Genomic DNA, 19,845 nt, shown 5'->3' with positions numbered 1-19,845 from the left:
ATTGAAACTCTCATCCATGCTTTTTCAGATGCTTTCTGAGATAGTTACATTCCATGAAGGTGTGAGCCATTGTTTCTGCTGAAACCTGCTTGTGAGCAAGAATCTGCATTTTATAACCCTGCTCTTTGCAGCTGCTATTAACCTTTTGTGGGATCTTTCCCTGTACCCTCTCAAACCAGATATTGCCAGACTTTCATGTTTCAAATGACACATTTTTCTGTATTATCAAGAACCCACCGCAAAGAAATTAATTGCCTTGTGGAGGGAATACTGTCAGTTAATGAAAGATGCATCTATACTGGCTAGCTGGCAGGCAAATGCCTCAAAATTGGGTATTGGCCTCACCAAAGGGGGAATTGTTAAAACAGTAGAGGTCTTCAAAAGGGAATGTAAAGAATATAAGAAACGTAAGAATGCTAATCCTACCCTGGCGCCGGTCAGCAATGCGAAGCAAGGTTGGGAGGAGGGGGACGATGGGGATGAGGAACATCTGTTCAATTGCGGGGGACGTCAGAAGCCCCCACAGCCTCCACAGCCCCCACAGCCCCCAAAGCCCCCACAGCCTCCACAGCCCCCACAGCCTCCACAGCCCCCACAGCCCCCACAGCCACCTCCGCCACCGCCCCTGGAATGTGATCAGTATTATGAGTAACTCAGTATGTTCAGAACTACATTGGTCTCAGAATAAACAGATAAAGAATTTGTGCTGGGCAGTTTCGAAACTGCTGCGTTGAAATTGACACTGCATGGCTCCGCAGGGTCCTAGTGCCCGCTGATCACAAACAGTCACTAGCAGAACCGCCTCAAGGAGGCACTCCTCCAGGCCCCTGCCCTTGGTATGATCGCCCTTTTCAACTCTATTGCACAGTCCTTGCCGACTGCGCCACAGCTGTCCTGACCCAACGCCACGGCGACCGCTGTCGCCCGGTTGCATACTACTCCTCTAAACTCGACCCAAATTCTTGCAGCTATCTACAACAGCCTGCAATCGGCTGCTAATATTACCCTCCAACAAGATATCACTGTCTATAGTTCCCATTCTGTTACGGCCCTTTTGGGACAGCTACAGACTCAGCATCTCACGATGGCTCGTCAGAATAGATATGAGATTGCTCTCCTTAATAACCCAAAGGTCCAGTTTGCCCACTGCACCACTATCAACCCTGCTAACTTTTTGACGCATCCTCCCACAGACATGCTCGACCCAACTCATGACTGTCTGCAACTGTTGCAGGAAGTCTCCTCGGTTCGAGACGACCTCTCCGATATACCCCTCCCAAGTGCAGATTGTTCCTTTTTCACCGATGGAAGTTCTTCCGTCGGCGAAAGGGGGGATAGACAATCTGGCTATGCAATCATCGATCAAGACGGTGACGTAGTAGAAGCAGCAGCATTTGAAGTTCCCTTTTCTGCCCAACAGGCAGAATTGTTTGCGTTAATACGAGCATGCATATTGGCACAGGGGAGGAAGGTTAATATTTATACAGATTCCCGATACGCCTTCGGGGTAGTACATGATTTCGGGCAATTATGGAAAAACAGAGGATTTCTAACCTCCGCTGGTACACCCATCTCACACCAGCAGTTAGTAACCCAGTTATTGCAGGCCCTTATGCTCCCAGACAAGATAGCGGTGATAAAATGCGCAGCGCATACAAAAGGCACAGGACTGGTGGAAACGGGCAACAGGAGAGCGGACGAGAAGGCAAAAGAAATTTCTAAATCTGGCAAACTAATGGTGCCTAGAATGATGAGGCAGACTAAAACCCCCCCGGAAAAGTCTCCCTCTGAAAAACCTATGCCAACCATTGCTGACGTAATCCAAATGCAGGAGGACGCTCCTGCAACTGCTGTAAATATGTGGAAAAACCTAGGATGTATATATGATATCGAAAATAAGCTGTGGGTCACCCCGGTAGGACAAACATGTATGACCGATGCATTAGCAGCCTGGGTGACCGAATGTGTACACTTTGCAACTCACTGTGGAGCTCGTGCCACAGGGGACATATTGTTAAAAAGCTGGTGGCACCCACGACTGCAAGAAATGGCCCAACAAATTAGCAGTCGGTGCCTAATCTGTCAACAGCACAACCCCGGTAAGGCCGTCCCCTGTGATCCTGGCACAACCCCCTTACCTGAGGGTCCATTTGAGACCCTACAAATGGATTACATTGAGTTGGAAAGATGTCAATGCTATAAATATGTGTTAGTCATTGTGGACACTTTTAGCAAATGGATCGAGGCCTACCCGACTACGGATAACAAGGCCTCGACAGTAGTTAAGGTGTTAATGCGAGAAATTGTTCCGCGATTTGGAATTCCAGCCCGGCTGAGCTCTGACAATGGTCCCCACTTCATAGGTCAAGTGGACCCCTGGAGGTTCGCCCACCCGGGGAAGAAGGAATTCTCCTTCTTCTCCCCAGTACACAACGTATACACAAGAATTGATTTCTTTGTGGTGGGGAAAACGGTGCTTCCAGAGATAGACAAAGTGGAATACTCCGCAATTGTGATATCAGACCACGCTCAACATTACATGGACGTGCGGCTAGAGATGGGCAGGGCCCAGCGCCCCACATGGAGGTTGGACAGTGCCTTACTAGCTGACAAGGCCTTCAGCAAAAGGGTACTGCTCAGGTTCCTCTTCCTGTTTAGATCAAAGCTCCCATCTGCAACAACCATAGGTTCACACCAGCACTGACTGACGCCACCTTCAAAAGGTGGAGGCAGGACGGAGGGTCACTGTCACTCAGGGACCTATACACGGACGGCAGGGTCGCAACACTGGGCGAACTGACAGAGAAATTTCAGATAGCCGGGGGAACGAGCTAAGGTATCTGCAGCTTAAAACCTTCCTACGAAAGGAGACAAGGACGTACCCACAACCGCCACGACAGACACTACTGGAAGAACTACTGGACGCAAGCATACTAGACAAGGGAAACTGTAGTGACACGTACGACCGACTGACAGAAAGGGCCGACACCATACTGGACGCAACAAGAAAGAAATGGGAGGGCCTGGGGATTGAGATAGGGTGGGGACTCTGGAGCGAAGCACTGCATAGGGTCAACTCCACCGCCATGTGCGCAAGGCTCAGCCTGACGCAGCTAAAAGTGGTACATAGAGTCCACTTAACAAGAACACGTATGAGTAGGTTCTTCTCGGAATCTCTCCAAATGGAGAAAATCAAATTCGCCATCCGAGGGTCAGACGACGGCTTCCACAGAACGTGGGAGCCATTCACGCGAATGTTCCGGGACCTGTTTGTGGCCAACGAATAAGAGGACGAATAGCCAGGTAGCCAAGAATCAGAGGAAATTAGTCCAGAATCAGGGGAAGGTAGCCAAGTCATGAAAGGGAGAGATAGACTGTGGGGGTGGGGGGGGGGGGGGGGGGGGGGGGACAAGAGAGGAGAACCAGCGGGGTGGGGCAGGGGGCGGGGAAACAGGAGCCGGAAGGAAGGCACGAGATGCCAAAACGTGCATGACATCTCCAGGACCGGGGAACGAGGAAAATAAAGATGGAGGACTGGAGGAGCAGCAGAAGCGGAGGCGAGCGCGGGACGGCAGCGAGACCCGTCCAGGAGAAGCAGGCGACAACAACACAAAACACAGCCAAGTATCACACCTACTTACGTGGTGTAAATAATTTTTCCAGATACCCTACCAGTTATTCTATTTCATATTTTATTGTATTTTATGTTGGGGTGTGCCCTTCTCTTCTAAATGTGTGTATATATATATGTTTCTTATTCTGTGTACATAATGGTAATTATACCTTGCTCAAAAACCCAATAAAAAACATTTATTTAAAAAAATGACAGAGGGTAGTGAAATTTTGCCTGGGTGTCCAAACCTGTTATTCTAAACCTGGAGGAAGAAATTCTCGACACATCAATTTTTTGAAAGTGTTTGAAGTCAGATGTTTTGTTCATTACTGTAAAAACAGGCTGGGGCTAATTTAGCACAGTGGGCTAAACAGCTGACTTGTAATGCAGAATAATGCCAGCAGCGTGGGTTCAATTCCTGTACCGGCCTCCCCGAACAGGCGCCAGAATGTGGCGCCTCGGGGCTTTTCACAGTAACTTCATTGAAGCCTACTTGTGACAATAAGCAATTATTTCTTCCAGGGGCTGGTTTAGCACAGGGCTAAATTGCTGGCTTTGAAAGCTGATCAAGGCAGGCCAGCAGCACGGTTCAATTCCCGTACCAGCCTCCCCGAACAGGCACAGAATGTGGCGACAAGGGGCTTTTCACAATAACTTCATTTGAAGCCTACTTGTGACAATAAGCGATTTTCATTTCATTTTTCATTTCAACAGGCAGCTAATTGTACACCAGACATTGAAAAGAAATGCTGATTCACTTGCATCTGGTAATGCATAACTCATGTCATGTCTTGTTGTCAGCTCAATATACATATAACAGGAAAAGTTACCGTAACTGAGGAGCTACTATATAAGATCACAAGTGGGTTCTCCCCGTGCCTGCGTGGGTCTCACCCCCACAACCCAAAAAGATGTGCAGCGTAGGTGAATTGGCCACGCTAAATTGCCGCTTAATTGGAAAAAAAAGAATTCGGTACTCTAAATTTATTTTTATAAATTTAAATAATTTTGTTTTATGATCGCAAGTGGTAGTGGAGGGGCTGGTAGATTTGTCCAGCAAACCCCATTGTATAAGTAATACAAATCAATCAAGTAAAACCATTTTATCCTCAGAAGGAGAGATGATGGGTGGGATTTTATAAACAAACGGCCAAGTATCAGGTTCTGACTGAAAAACTGGTGTGTTGATCCCCAAAAACACAGCCAGATTTTCTAACCAGATCTTCCAACACTTTGTCAGAAAAGCCCCCCCGCATACATGGAGAATCCCACCTCCCAACAAGTTTCGGGGTGGCCCCCCCTCCCCTCAACCACAAAAACATCGGGAAGGGCATTCTCCCACTCTACCATCCCATACATTCACTGACACACACCCCTCTCCCCCACTAGAAAGCCCCCCCAAGGAGAAGGGTTTGCCCCCTCTCACTGCCCCACAGCACTGACCCCAGCACAACCCCCTGGCACTGCCATAGCCCAGCCTCAGCCCTTAACCCTGGAGCCTCAAGGCACCTCTGTACACCCAGTGTGGCCATCACGACTGGATTTCGAGTCCCAAGATCAATAGTGAGTCATGCTGGCGTTACATCACAGCACCAGGGCTAAACATCACACAGGGCTGGAAGGTACAGTGTGAAGATATTTAAATTCATGGAAATCAGGTTCTTGCCCTTTCTGGGCGTGAACCTGACCACGTCACTGGCAGGGTGTGGGGAAGATCTGAAACCGAGATTTCACCGGCGCAAATCCAGTTCCGGCCCTCTTGTGAGATTTAGCTGCCAAATTGGTGCGGTGGCCTGAAAAATCACACCCGATATCTAGTTATGTTTTGCTTTTGTCCATTCAATGCGCTATCGAAACTAAATGTACATTCGCTTCCAGTTGAGAGATTCAGGGTGATATTGGAAGTTCTCTGGTAGTAGTTCTATAAAATGGCTAACAGCTGCAAGTCAAACAAATGATCTTGCAAGATTGATGTTCACTTTTTTGTTGATTCAAAAAGGCTTCCATGGTGAGTTATGTACAAGAGTTGCAGTACAGAAATGTATGGACAGTGGGCGTAATCTACCGGCTTCATCGGGCCCAACTCTCGGAGATGCAACAAAGCCGGTAAACCCCGCGAGAGGCCTCTCGTGAGATTTATGATGCTCGTTAAGTTTCGCAAGATCTAACAAGATCTCACGAGGCATTGCAATCTGGGTCCCGCCCTCAATGGGAAAATTCCGGTCTTTGTTTCTGAATTGATGGTTCTACATCAGCAGCATAAAACCTTCAGGTGGGGCAGCATGGTGGTGTAGTGGTTAGCACTGCTGCCTCACGGCGCCGAGGTCCCAGGTTCGAAATCGGCTCTGGGTCACTGTCTGTTTGGAGTTTGCATATTTTTCCCGTCTTTGTGTGGGTTTGGCCCCCACAGCCCAAAGATGTGCATGCTAGGTGGATTGGCCAAGCTAAATTGCCCCTTAATTGGAAAAAAATAATTGGGTACACTAAATTATTTTTTAAATCTCCAGATGCATTCATTTCAAGTCACAGAACATTCTTAAAGCATTAGGAGCACGAATGGAATCTCTGGAGGTAGATAGCCACACTTGTAAATTAAGAATAATTTGTTTTTCTTTTCTAATTAAGGGGCAATTTAGTGTGGCCAATCCACCTATCCTATATATCTTTGAGTTGTGGCGGATAAATGCCTGCAGACATAGGGAGAATGTGCAAACTCCACAGAGAGTGACCCAAGGCTGGGATCGAACCTGGGTCCATGGTGCCGTATGGCAGCAGTGCTAACCACTGCGCCACCATGCTGCCTACCACACTTTTAAATGACAACACATCTACAATTGCCTGAAATAGGTGAACGTGTCATGAGGATCAATCGTCTTACCTCTTTCCAGATGTAATAATGACTCAGGAAGCAGCCTATTTCTCCCCGTGTCAGTATTCTTCCTGAGTAAGGGTCATGATATTCCGGTAACATTTCAATGTTGAGGGCTTTCAGATGACTTGTGTTGAGGGCTCTGTCAATACAAAATGTCTGTCATGTTATGGTACCCTATTTCTGAGCTGGGTTATGACATATTATGGAAAGAGCCAGCCTTGGCGTGCAATAATCTGGAATGACAGCAGAGCCTATGGCATTTCCTGTCATTATCATGCCCCAGTTCAACTACACCCAATCAAATGGAAGGTTTGGAACGTAAGACTCTCAATCTTATATTATCATACTGTTTGATGGCACATGGATCACGGTTTGAAAACCTGTTATGAGCTGATAGTGATAAATACTGATTGCAGCATAAACCTCGGGCCTGCTTGTTTAATCTCAAGTTATCTGAACCTTGGCAAGACCAAAACTATTCTGCTTGGGTTAACTCCAACACTTCTTATTTTGGACTAGAGCAAGGTGTATAGTGGGATTCCCAGGGATCGGTGTTGGGGTCACTTATTTTCCTGACATACTGTATATAAATGACCTAGACCTTTGTATGCAGAGCTCAACTTGAAAATTTGAAGATGGCACAAAACTTGGATGCTTTATGAGCTCTGAGAGGATAGTGGATTGGGTGAACAAGTGGCAGATGAAATGCAATGCACAGATATGTGAAGTGACTCTTTTGGGTATGAAGAATGAGGAGGGGCAATATAAATTAAAGGATACAACTCTAAAGGGGGTGCAGGAGCAGAGGGACCTAGAGGTATATCATTGAAGGTGGCAGGGCAGATTTAAAAATCGGTTAAGACATACAGCATTCTAGGTTTTAAAGTAAAGGTATAGAGTACAATGAAGGAGTTATGATGGATTTGTATGAAATACTGGTTTAGCCTCGACAGGAGTATTATCTCCAATTCTGGTCATCACAATTTAGGAAGGAACAACAGGCATTCAAAAGGGTTCAGAAAGGATTCACAAGGATGGTTCCAGGAATGCGGAACTTCAGTTATATGGATAGATTGGAGAAGCTGAGGCTGATGTAGTTCTGCATGGTCCGTTAAATCAACGACTACACAAGGAACTTTCAACAAACAAGAGATTTATTAACTAAACATACAAATTTTCATTAACACATCGACTGCCCGAGGTCCCAGGTATCCCTGCTCAGCTCCGCCCCCGTGGTGATCCACATGACCGCATCATCACACAGTCACGTAACCACGTGATGACCCGGTCTACGTCCTCCCCATTTAGTTTGGGCCCCCAGCAGTGTAAGATGGAACAGTTTATGCGTATAACTACGTACAACTAATTTACAGGAGTGTACAACAGTCGATACAAACAATAAAACATCAATTTGGCTCATGCAGTTAGTGCATAGACTGTTCTGTGCCCTGTGTGTGCATTTGAACAATAGAACTTCAACTTGGCTCTTGCAACCAGTGAATAGCACGTTGTGTGTCCATTGTGTGCACTCCTCCACCTCCTCGCAGAACAGGTTGGGGAAGGGAGAAAGTAAAACTCATGGAATGATTTTGGTAAGTCTGGGCATTTTAAGACATGATGAAGCCCTGATACTGCCGGTGGGACTGTCCTATTGGCAGTGTGCATTGTGGTGGGCACGGAAAGTGTATCGTTTGTCCAGTTTGAAGGCCTTGGATTTGCCATGCAGGAGTCCAACAGCATCCGGTTGAGGGAAACATGTGGGGCCTGAGGTCCAGGAACAGTGGTTGATCTGGGTAATCAGCTACTGGTGGTGGCTTGGCTATTGGCATCATGTGATGGTGATTGCGTATATACTGTTCGCCATTGAAGGCCACTACTAAGCTGTTGGGGTACAAAGCCTTGTTGTTGACTCAATGGTCATAGCCTCATGTGATACGCATATGGACCCTTTGTCCAGTGCTATACGACATAGAGCATGGGTGTGTTTGTTATAATGTGACTTGTTGTTTAATTTGCGTTGTATCAACACTTCATCGGTTGGTACAAATCTGGCTGTAACACATGGCATTAGTGATCGGGAACATGGTCCTGGTGTGTCTAGAGAACAGCCATTGAGTTGGCAAGGCCAGGCCCTTCCAGCGAACATTACATAGGCTTAGAAGTGCAGCTTAGAAATCAATGTTGTCCCGTGTACACTTCTCCAGAAGATATGTGACGGAGAGTACAGCTCTCTCAGGAAAACCATTTGACTGTGGACATAAAGGGCAGTTTGGTATGTGATGAAAATCCCAAAGGATGGAATTCAGCAGAGACTGGTGGTCATTGTCGGTCATGAGTTTTTGCAGTGTGCTATGTGTGGCAAAGTGCCTCTTGAGTTTTACAATTACCAAACTGCTGGTTGTACTTGCCAAATAGTCCAGTTCAAACCAGCCAGAGTACGGATCCACCAATACCAGGCGTTGCTTGCCGTCCCATTCAAAAATATCTACTGCCGTGAATGCCCACGGTACATCAGGGACCTCATGTAAGTGTAAGAGCTCTTTTGTTTGGAAAGCCCCTATTCGCCACACTCCGGCACCTGTTCGGGTACACCGACCGAGAATTCAGAATGTGCAATTCACCTAAAAAGCACATCTTTCGGGGCTTGTGGGAGAAAACCAGAGCACCCGGAGGAAGCCCATGCAGACACGGGGAGAACGTGCGAAGTCCGTACAGACAGTGACCTAAGCTGGGAATCGAACCCAAGTCACTGGCATTGTGAAGCAACAGTACTAACGACTGTGCTACTATTCCGCCCATGCGATATTATCTGGATATGTTTGGATATTGCTGATGACATAGAATTTACAGTACAGAAGGAGGCCATTCAGCCCATCGGATCTGCACAGGCCCTACTTAAGCGTACACCTCCACCCTAGCCCTGTAACCTAGGGGCAATTTAGCATGTTCAATCCACCTGACCTGCACTTCTTTGGACACTGGGAGGAAACAGGAGCACCCGGAGGAAACCCACGCAGACAAAGGGAGAAAGTGCAAACTCCACACCCAAGGCCGGAATTGATCCTGGGACCCTGGAGCTGTGAGACAGCAGTGCTAACCACTTTGCCACCGTAGTTCTTATTGAGTCTTACATTCCTTGATCCACCTGTCATCCTTAATTGGGTATTGAACACGGAGGTGGAAAGGGCCCACAGGGCACTGATGTGAAAGCCCCAGTGGAGTGAGCCGCTGAGGGCGATGGTGGTATGATTGCATCAGTTCCTGGACAAGGAACACATCATGAGGAGAGCCAGACAGCCGAGTCGATGCACTTGGGAAGGCGTCGAGATTCGGATGTACCAAGACCTGGGAGCAGAGCTCGCGAAGAAGAGGGCGAGCTTTAATAAGGTCAAATTGACCCTGTACAAGAAAGGTGTTAAGTTTATTTTACCGTACCCGGCTCGCCTATGGGTGACCTATGGGGGCCGGGAACTGTACTTTGGCTCGGTGGAGGAAGCAACGGACCTCATGAAGGAGAATGGACTAGCAGGGGAAGGAGGACCTTGAATTTGAATGAGGAGAACTGATCTATGCTGTGAAAAACTTTGGGTTTTTGTTGTTTGGGTTTCTTTTGTATTTCCTGTTTTTTGGGTCGGTTTGGGTTTGGGCAGGGATTTGTGGATTGGTCCGGTTGCTATATCAGGCACCGGTGACTAATGTAAGGATAAATCGGGTTTGATCAGAATATTTTAGTCTGATCCACGGACGAGACAGGGGTGTCCACTCTCCCCATTACTGTTTTCCCTCGCCATAGAGCCTTTGGCAATGGTGCTAAGAGCATTGAATATTTGGCAGAGGATAGTGAGGGGGGGGGGGGGGGGGGGGGGGGGGGGAATATGGGGTCTCGCTCTATGCGGATGATTTGCTCCTTTATATTTTAACAGAGTAAGAAGTCTTACAACACCAGGTTAAAGTCCAACAGGTTTGTTTCGAATCACTAGCTTTCGGAGCACAGCTCCTTCCTCAGGTGAAGGAGCACTGCTCCTTCCTCCCATTCACCTGAGGAAGGAGCAGTGCTCTGAAAGCTAGTGATTCGAAACAAACCTGTTGGACTTTAACCTGGTGTTGTAAGACTTCTTACTGTGCTCATCCCAGTCCAACGCCGGCATCTCTACATCATTGTATAACAGATGCATTGGGGGTAATTGCAGGAATTATGGGGATACTGGAGGAATCTGGTCGGTTCTCAGGTTACAAACTGAATATGGGCAAGAGTGAGTTTTTTGTGATCCAGGCAAGAGGCAGGAGAGGAGACTGAGGGAGATGCCATTCAAAGTGGTGGGAGGGAGTTTTAGATACATGGGGATTCAAGTGGCAAGGGACTTGGGTCAGCTTCATAAACTAAATTTGGGCAGGTTGATTGAGCAAATGAAAGGGGACTTCCATATGTGGGACGTGCTCCCGCTGTCACTGGCGGGGAGGGTACAAACTGTGAAAATGACAGTCCTCCCAAGATCTCTGTTCGTCTTTCAGTGTCTTCCAATCTTCATCCCTAAAGAACGATGAGTACGGCGATCTTGGGTTTTATATGGGCCGGGAAAGCCCCGAGAGTGAAGAAGATCCTTCCTGAGCGGGGAGGGGGGCTTGGCCCTTCAAAACTTTATTAATTACTACTGGGCGGCTAATATATCGATGGTTAGGAAATGGATAGTGAGGGAGGGGTCGGTGTGGGAGGGAGTGGAGGCAGCATCTTGCAAGGGCACGAGTCTTAAGGCTTTGTTTTTTTTTTTTAAATGTTATTTTTATAAATTTAGTGTACCCAATCATTTTTTCAATGAAGGGGCAATTTAGCATGGCCAATCCACCTAGCTTGCACGTTTTTGGGTTGTGGGGGCGAAACCCACGCAGACACGGGGAGAATGTGCAAACTCCACACGGACAGTGACCCAGAGCCAGGATCGAACCTGGGACCTCAGTGCCGTGAGGCGGTTGTGCTAACCACTAGGCCACCGTGCTGCCCTTCTTAAGGCTTTGTTAACGGCACCTCTGCCCTTCTCGCCGGCTCGGGACTCCACAAGCCCAGCGGTAGTGGCAGACCTGAGGGTGTGGGGGAAATGGAGGCAGCACATGAGACTGGAGGGGGCGTCGGTGTGGTCACCGATTTGTGATAATCACTGGTTCGCTCTGGGGAGGCTAGATGGGAGATTCAGGAGGTGGCAGCGGGCAGGGATTGAGAGATTTGGGGATCTCTTCATTGAGAGGGTTTCCTGAGCTTGGAGGAGCTAGAGGAAGAGTTTGAGTTGCCGGGTGGGAACAGGTTCCGGTACCTGCAGGGATTTTATTCAGAGGCAGGTCCCAAGCTTCCCTCGCCTCCCACTAAGGGGGCTACAGGATAAGGTGATGTTAAAAGCAGGGGCTGGGGAGGGGAAGGTCTCAGAAATATATAAGGAACTGATGGAGTGGGAAGGGGTTCCAATAGGGGAGGTGAAGAGGAAGTGGAAGAGCTGGGAGGGGAGTTGGAAGTCTGGTTATGGGAGAAGGCCCTGAGAAGAGTCAATGCATCCTCGTAGTGTGCCAGGCATAGCCTGATCCAGTTCAAGGTGGTGCACAGGACTCATATGACTATGGCCGGATGAGTAAGTTTTTTAAGGAGGTGGAGGACAGGTGTGGTCGGTGTGGGGGAAGTCCTGCGAACCATGTACATATGTTTTGGGTGTATCCGAGGCTGAGGGGATTTTGGCAGGGATTTTCAGATGTCATGTCAGAGGTCTTGGAAGGGAGGGTGACTCCAAGTTTACTGGGCAGCATGGTAGTATAGTGGTTAGCACAATTGCTTCACAGCTCCAGAGTCCCAGGTTTGATTCCCGACTTGGGTCATGTGCGGAGTCTGCACGTTCTCCCCGTGTCTGCCGGTTTCCTCCGGTTTCCTCCCACAGTCAAAAGATGTGCAGGTTAGGTGGATTGGCCATGATAAATTGCCCTTAATGTCCAAAAAGGTGAGGTGGGGTTGCAGGGATGGGGTGGAGGCATGGGCTCAAGTGGGGTGCTCTTTCCAAGAGCCGGTGAAGTCGATGGGCTGAAAGGCCTCTTTCTGCACTGTAAATTCTATGACTCTATGAGTCCAGAGACGGCAATATTTGGAGTGTCGGAAACCAGGCAGCCCAGGGTGGAGAGAGGCCGATGTTTTGACCATTGCCTCCTCGTGGCCCGGAGATGGATTTTGCTGGGATGGAGGGACTCGGAGCGTCCAAAGTCGGGGGTTTAAGTCAATGACATGGCAGGGTTTCTCAGGTTGGAGAAAATTAAGTTTGCCTTAAGGAGTTCATTACAGGGGTTCACTCAGAGGTGGCAGCAGTTGATTGACTTTTTCAAGGAGAATTGACCATCAGCAGGGTGGGAGGCACGGAAGTGACAAATAAGGGCAGGGAATGTAATGTATGGGTAGTTAGGGTTTAGGGCTGGGGGTGTTGCGTATGTTATTGTGGGGTTTTTGCACGTGTTGGATCTCTGTTGTTCAAAATGTTAAAATTATAAATGCCTCAATAAAATATTTTCTAAAAAATAATAATAATATAGGGTCTATTTATCATGCCTATACAATTGTATTGGAAACTTTTATGTTAATTTTAACTCCAGCAAGTAGCACATGAGTCCTGAGTTTCAGTGGAAAGATGGCCCATTTTAGCAGCTAGCTGCATTAACAACCAAGCAGCCACCCAAGTCAAGTGAAAAAGGTACCAGGGGCTGGATTTTCCGGTCCTCCAGCCGCGTTTTTCATAGCGACCCGCCGTTCGCTGGCAGCGGGATTCTCTCTTCCCATCTCTTGTAAATGGGATTTCCCATTGAAGCCACCCCACACTGCTGGGAAACCCGCGAGCAGGGGTGCACTGTCTCCAATACATTTTCTCCAATAAATAACATTTTACCAAAAGCAGTACACGCTGAAGGAAAGTAATAGAATTTCACTCTTTGATGGGTAAATGGAAACTATATGGGGTGATTGTATGTTTTTTCTTTATATTCGGTACTTACTTCCCATCTACAGCATCTACCACTTTGACGTCAATGTTCTGTTCATAAAGTGTGCGGAACATTCGTTGCCTCCTGTCTGTCCTGCGCTTGAGGTTTATCATGAAGATCTAAACACAAGTTCACATTAACTGATTATAGGTACTGACTTGGTGGTGATACCTGCCACTTTGAGGGCTTTTACATACCGTTGATGTTTTATCCCTTCAATCAGGCACACTGGGAACATTTTCTTAACACACAAGGTAAACCACTTGCTTTGAATACTTGCTGTGTTTTGTTTAGAACCAGTCTTTAAAAAATGATGGTGGGTCAACATCTAATGGCTAAATTATCAGTTGTCGTAACATTCTCACCGCCACTATCCACTCATCAACAAAAGATAAGTAATAAGGATTCAAAGTCAAATAATTTTATTCTTTCAGGTGGATGGGAAAGATCCCATAATACCATTCAGGTGGATGGGAAAGATCCCAAAATACCATTCAAAGTGTAAAGAAGTTTGTTGATCGTTCTCCATCAATCGATGAGCCAATGAGATTAACGCATTACTCTTGTCATTTGGTGAGTCTGGATTATCACAAGACTCTTAATCAATGAGTAATTGGCATTGTTGCAAAACTCATCAATCAATGAGTCAACAGGATTATCACACTACTCTGTCAGTCGACCCAGTAAATATCTCTAGCTCTGCAGTTTTTGAGGTCAGATGTGAGATGGAATACATAATGAATGAAATCACAAACATATTTTTAAAAAATAAATTTAGAGTACTCAATTAATATTTTCCACGAAGGGGCAATTTAATGTGGCCAATCCACCTACCCTGCACATCTTTGGGTTGTGGGGGCGAAACCCACAAACATGGGGAGAATGTGCAAACACGGATAGTGACCCAGAGCCGGGATCGAACCTGGGACCTCAGCGCCGTGAGACAGCAATGCTAACCACTGCGCCACCATGCAGCCCACAAACATATTTATTACTCAAAGCAGAAAGTGATTCAACGCTGAATTTGTTGTTGGCAACACCCAATATTTTATCCTTATCCCAGAAGCATCGCTTGTGGCAAGTTTGAATCCTGCGCCTAAGTTGACAGGCTCTGGCATGGTGTTGGTGTAGGATGGGGTGGGAATAATGGAAGTGCTAGTGTATCGTCAATTCCTGAGCTCAATGCCATATGTAAGGATCCAATCATGACCACCGGAAGATCCGTTGGGTGGACAGAATACTCAGCACATTCATGGCTATGTTTGGGAATGGCTTCAATTAGGCCAGATAAGTGAATATACGGGGTTCTGTAAGAAGGGATAGCGGAGAGTGGTGTACAGTGTGTTGGAATTCCAAGGTGCTATTCCACACTGTGAGCAGAAATGGGTTTCTCATTGCAGTTCTCCCTGTATCGTATTTCCCTCTATCTCTGTCATAGTGTTGTTGGAGGGGTTGAGCAATCGCTAGGGCGCAAGAGTGGATCAGAAGGCAAGTTGGTTTGGGTTGCACTTACACCTCTTGGGAGTGGTTGGGAGGATAGGATTTAATCAGCTGCCCCTTTGAGTCCACGGAACCTATTTGTTGTGGAAGGACACATCCAGTAGTGAAAAACAGCTTTCATTGAAGAAGGGGCCGGTTTAGCTCACTCAGCTAAATCGCTGGCTTTTAAACCAGACCAAGCAGGCCAGCAGCATGGTTCGATTCCCGTACCAGCCTCCCCGGACAGGTGCCGGAATGTGGCGACTAGGGGCTTTTCACAGTAACTTTATTGAAGCCTACTCGTGACAATAAGCGATTTTCATTTTTCATTTTTTCATTTCAGAAAGACTGCAGACTGACACACTATTTATAAAACACAGATCCACCCCATGGGGAGAGGCAGTGGATCCAGCAGAAAATGACACTTGTTATTTAGCACACTCCTACATTCCTCATTGATTCCTCTAGTTTGTTGTTGCTGAGGTTCGAGGCAATTAAGTTTGAATGTTTTGCAGGATTTGCATGGGTGACACTTTCAATTGTGACTAATGTGATAGACTTTCACACATCCCGATTTTATGGAGGCAATATTATGAGCAATGAAAGAAAAACGCGACATCAGCTATTACATTTACCAAGAGCTAAGGGAGCGATTTAAATACAATCTGAATTAACTGCTGTTAAGCCAACAACACGGATTCTATTAATTAATTAACCAGTTCATTAGTCAGGTCCTTTTTTAATTAATGGATTGATTTTGCTTACAAAATGTATCAAATGAATTTCCAGATGCAATACTAATAATTAGAGGCCAAGCTAATGCTTCACGCACTGTTCTATTTATAATGCCACCAGCATTGGATTTCCAAATCCAGTGGCAAGAAAGACAGTTCAACGGGGAGCACCCTCTGCCAAGCCAACGTGTCTGACATTGAGTCATTACTCACTCATAACCAGCTCCACTGGGCACAACATAGCGCTCATATGCTGGGCACCAGCAAAGCAACTGTTCGGTTTGGAACTCAGTTGTGGCAGGAGATTCGCAGGAGGACAGCGTAAATGCTTCTGGATGGCCTCATAACATCCCTGAAGATACCAAACATCCACACATCCTCATGGGGAGACATTGGCTTGTGACCACCAAAATGGTGAAGGGTTATTCGGCAAGGCACCAAACAAATCAAGCGGCTTCTTCGGGAACACACAGAGGCCCAAGTCAAGGCATCGGAAAGGGCAAACAAACTTCCAAACATCCCACTTAAGCGATCCTTCAAGCACCACCTGTCCATGTGTGGCAGAGGCTGCAGATCACGCATTGAGCTGATCCACCATCTTTGAACGCAACAAACTGGAGTGGAAGCAACTCATCCTCAATCCCAAGGGAGTGCGTAAATAAATGTTTTTATAGTAATATCAATATGTTCATGTTGTTGTTATATCACAGCTGTAAATAAGCTTTTCAATCGATTATCACATGTTAATATAGTATTTTATTCCACCACAACTACATTACTATAGCTAAAACAGTCAAGGATGAGTTTAACCAACACAATGGACAGTAATTTTGATATATTATATTCCTGGAAGATTATTATCCTTGTGGAATAGTCGGTTACAAAGTAATTTAATTCTGAGCAGTAGCCTATACCTCCTGGAGCTAATTTAGACCCAAATTCTACTCATTGGATTCTGGTTTGCTGCAGCAAAGATCACTCTAAAAAGTTGGTGTTTTAGCTCTAACTCTTCATGGTCTTTCATACTTCAGTAATTGTTTCTGACCAGATGTTCAGCAATGACTGTGTGGCCCTTTCTCTTACCTCATCGAATCCCATCTTGTCCGCATGTCTGACGGGTATAGAAACATTATTGGAAGGTTCCATGGGGGGATGGTCAACTACAAAACAAAGGGGCAATTAGCAGTGCACGTAATTGGCTGTGGTTTATATAGGGCGCGATTTAACAGAAATGTTTCAAAGTGTGGTAGTGAGGGGGAACTGTCGCAAGCTTCCTGATGCTTGGCCAGGCGAGGCTATAAAACATTAATTAGTCCACATAACGAGGCTGCGCGAGCTTCACACTGCAAATGATGGTCCCACGAGCTGGTTCTCCGGGACCGCGCCCACCAGACCCCACTAGCAAAGGGGGAGCAGCACTTAAATCACTCCTGCACAGCCAACCCCACACAGCTTGCAGCCATGCCTCCGAGAAAACCTGCCCACGATTCGGGGATGATGACCTGGGCAGATTACTGGACGCGGTCGAGGTAAGAAGGGATGCCGTGTTCCCCCTACAAGTGTCTCGGAGGGTCAGCCACAGTGCAGCCTGTGCCTGGGAGGAGTGGCCGTCAGCTCGGGGAATGTGACCAAGTGGACCGGCACCCAGTGTTGTAAGAAGATCAATGACCTCCACCGGGCCGCACGGGTGGATTGGCACTGGACCCCCGCCCCACCGACCCCCCCTTTACAAAAATGCGCCTGGCACTGTCCCCACCCAGCACTGTTTTGTGCCCTGGCCCACCGATATCCAGCAGTGCCACCCACGCTACACCCCCCCCACACACCACCCCAGGCCACCCGCTCCTGCGATGAACGACGTGTGAAGCTAACACTACCAACCCCCCTCCCCTCCCGTGTCCCCACAGGAGAAGTTGGCCTACAGCAGATGGGAGAGGGCGCAGACGGGTGGTGGGATGCTGGACATTGGAGTCCTCAACCTGTCCGAGGAACGGTACCTGTAGGTCGCGAGGGAGGCTGAGGAAAGATTTGTCACCAGCGTAGAGGTCAGCATAAGCTGCAGAGTTGAGGGTCCACCAGCCCCCACCCAGATGAACTGTCATACATGAGTTGTTAATGCCATACAGAATGACCCATCTCTCCCACTGACCACATGTCCATTTTCCCCGCAGGATCCTCATCTGACGGTACCGGCCCATCCGGGGTGGTTGTCCTCACCCAGCTGCCCACGAGAATACCTCGGAAGAGAGCTCCGAGGATGCCACCGTTGTGCGTCAGTCACAGCTGTCATCCCACCTTCCACTAGTGCCGAGACATACACATCTATACGCAATGGTAGTGGACAGGCTTCTGGGGCATATTCTGGTGAGCACCACAGAGTTGTTGATGCACATCTGGTGGAGGCAAAGGCTACAGTTGCAGGAGATGGTGCTGGCAATGCGTGGCACCCAGGGCAACACTTCTAGGATGGCGACTGCAGTAGATAGCCTGGCGCACAAAGTTGGCAGCATAAGTGGAGGTGTCCAAGGCGCGGCTCAGTCAGTGATGGCCATGCCTCGATCGTGTCACAGTCGCTTGGGAATGTGGCCCAGTACCAAGCGGACCTTGATGAGGCACTGCGACCGGTGGGCGTTGGTGAGGTCCTCCAGAGCACATCCCGATTGCTAGGGGAGGTCTCCCAGTCTCAGGTGGGGCATAGCCGAGGTGCTACGGAGCATGTCCTGGTCATTAGGGGACATGTCCCAGTCACAGGTGGGAATTACCTGGGCGCTCCAGAGCATGTCCCAGTCACAGAGGAGCATCATCGAGGAAGTTGACACTGTGCTGCAGACATTAGGGAGCCACCAGGGATGACTCCAGATCCACAGAAATGTGGTTGACTCTTAACTGCCTCCTCAAGGGCAATTAGGGATGGGCAATAAATGCTGCCACAGCCTGCGATGTCCACATCCCATGAACAAGTTATTAAAGAGATGGCATTGGTTGTATCGCCCTACACCGTGGAAAAGATGACCAAAGTGATGGCCGTGGAATTTGAAAAACAGTTTGCCAAACACATGGGGTGATGAGGAAGGAAATAATGGCATCAATGAATGTGTTGGTGGGTGCGAGAGCAGGGAGAGAAGCTGAAGTGGATAGAGGAGGCTTTGTCGCAGCATCGCAACCAGTTCACCTTGATTGGTGAGGAGCTGCGGAGGGTAGTGGAGGCCAACAGAGGACTGAGAGCGAAGGTGGAGGACCTGGAAATTAGGTTAATATGGCAAAACCTAAGAATTGTGGGCCTGCCCGAAGGGGTGGAGGGCCCGAGGCCAACTGAGTACTTAGCCAAGATGTTGGCGGAGTTGCTGGGGGAGCGGTAAAATCCCTCCCGGCATGAACTGGATCGGGCTCATTGGTCATTGAGGCCTAAACTGAAGGCGAATGAACTGACCACGGTGGTAATAACTTGTTTTCACAGGTACCATGTGAAGGAGAAGGTCCTGAGTTGAGTGAAACAGAAACAACTAGGGATTTTTCACAGTAACTTCTTTGCAGTGTTAATGTAAGCCCAGTTGTGACAATAAAGATTATTATTATTATTATTATTAAGAGGTGCCTGCCGAGTTGCGCCAGCGTGGGTTACGTATGGTCCCATCTGGCAGGACCTCGGAGTTCTGGCCGCGGGGGCATCCTGGTGGGAGGATCCGACTTCCGGGGGGGGGGGGGTCCACGTCTGGCTTCCGAACGGGGCCTACCGGTCGGCGGGCGGGCTAGTTCCATGGGGGGCCTATGTTCCTCTGCACCGGGCCAATATAGGGCTCCGCCATATTGCCCGGGGGCCAGAGCGGAGACGGGAACCCATGCACATGCGCGGCTTGTGCCAACCGTGGTGCGCATGCGTGGACTCGCGGCGGCCGTGGTGCGCCGGCTTTCGAGCACCGGAGCAGCAGACACCACTCTGGCGCCGTACTAGCCGCCTAGGATGGGGTGAATACATGGGCCTGGAGGCCCATTGACGCCGGAGTGGCTCGCGCCGCTTTTGACGCCGGTGGCAGAACTTGGCCGTGGGATAGGAGAATCCTGGCCAGGGTATCCTTGTACGCAGATGATCTATTGCTGTATATTTCAGAGCCGTGTACATCAGTGGGGAACATAATGGGACTTCTCCA

The 19,845-nt window shown here is 48.2% G+C and overlaps 1 protein-coding gene across 1 annotated transcript in view; it reads right to left on the bottom strand.

Moving 5' to 3' along the window:
* Positions 1–19,845, bottom strand: part of LOC119964898 (procollagen galactosyltransferase 2-like) — a 212,485-nt gene that overhangs the window by 21,900 nt on the left and 170,740 nt on the right. The window contains exons 5-7 of the mRNA XM_038794991.1: positions 16,781–16,857; positions 13,497–13,603; positions 6,492–6,624 (exon numbers count right to left, since the gene is read on the bottom strand). Of these exons, the coding sequence (XP_038650919.1) occupies positions 6,492–6,624; positions 13,497–13,603; positions 16,781–16,857 (317 nt within the window). The remainder of the gene's footprint in view (positions 1–6,491; positions 6,625–13,496; positions 13,604–16,780; positions 16,858–19,845) is intronic.

The sequence above is a fragment of the Scyliorhinus canicula genome, chromosome 4, assembly GCF_902713615.1.
Source record: "Scyliorhinus canicula chromosome 4, sScyCan1.1, whole genome shotgun sequence".
Classification (NCBI taxonomy): Eukaryota; Metazoa; Chordata; class Chondrichthyes; order Carcharhiniformes; family Scyliorhinidae; genus Scyliorhinus; species Scyliorhinus canicula.
The sequence above is the reverse complement of the archived record's forward strand: the minus strand, read 5'-3'. Positions and strand labels throughout refer to the sequence as shown.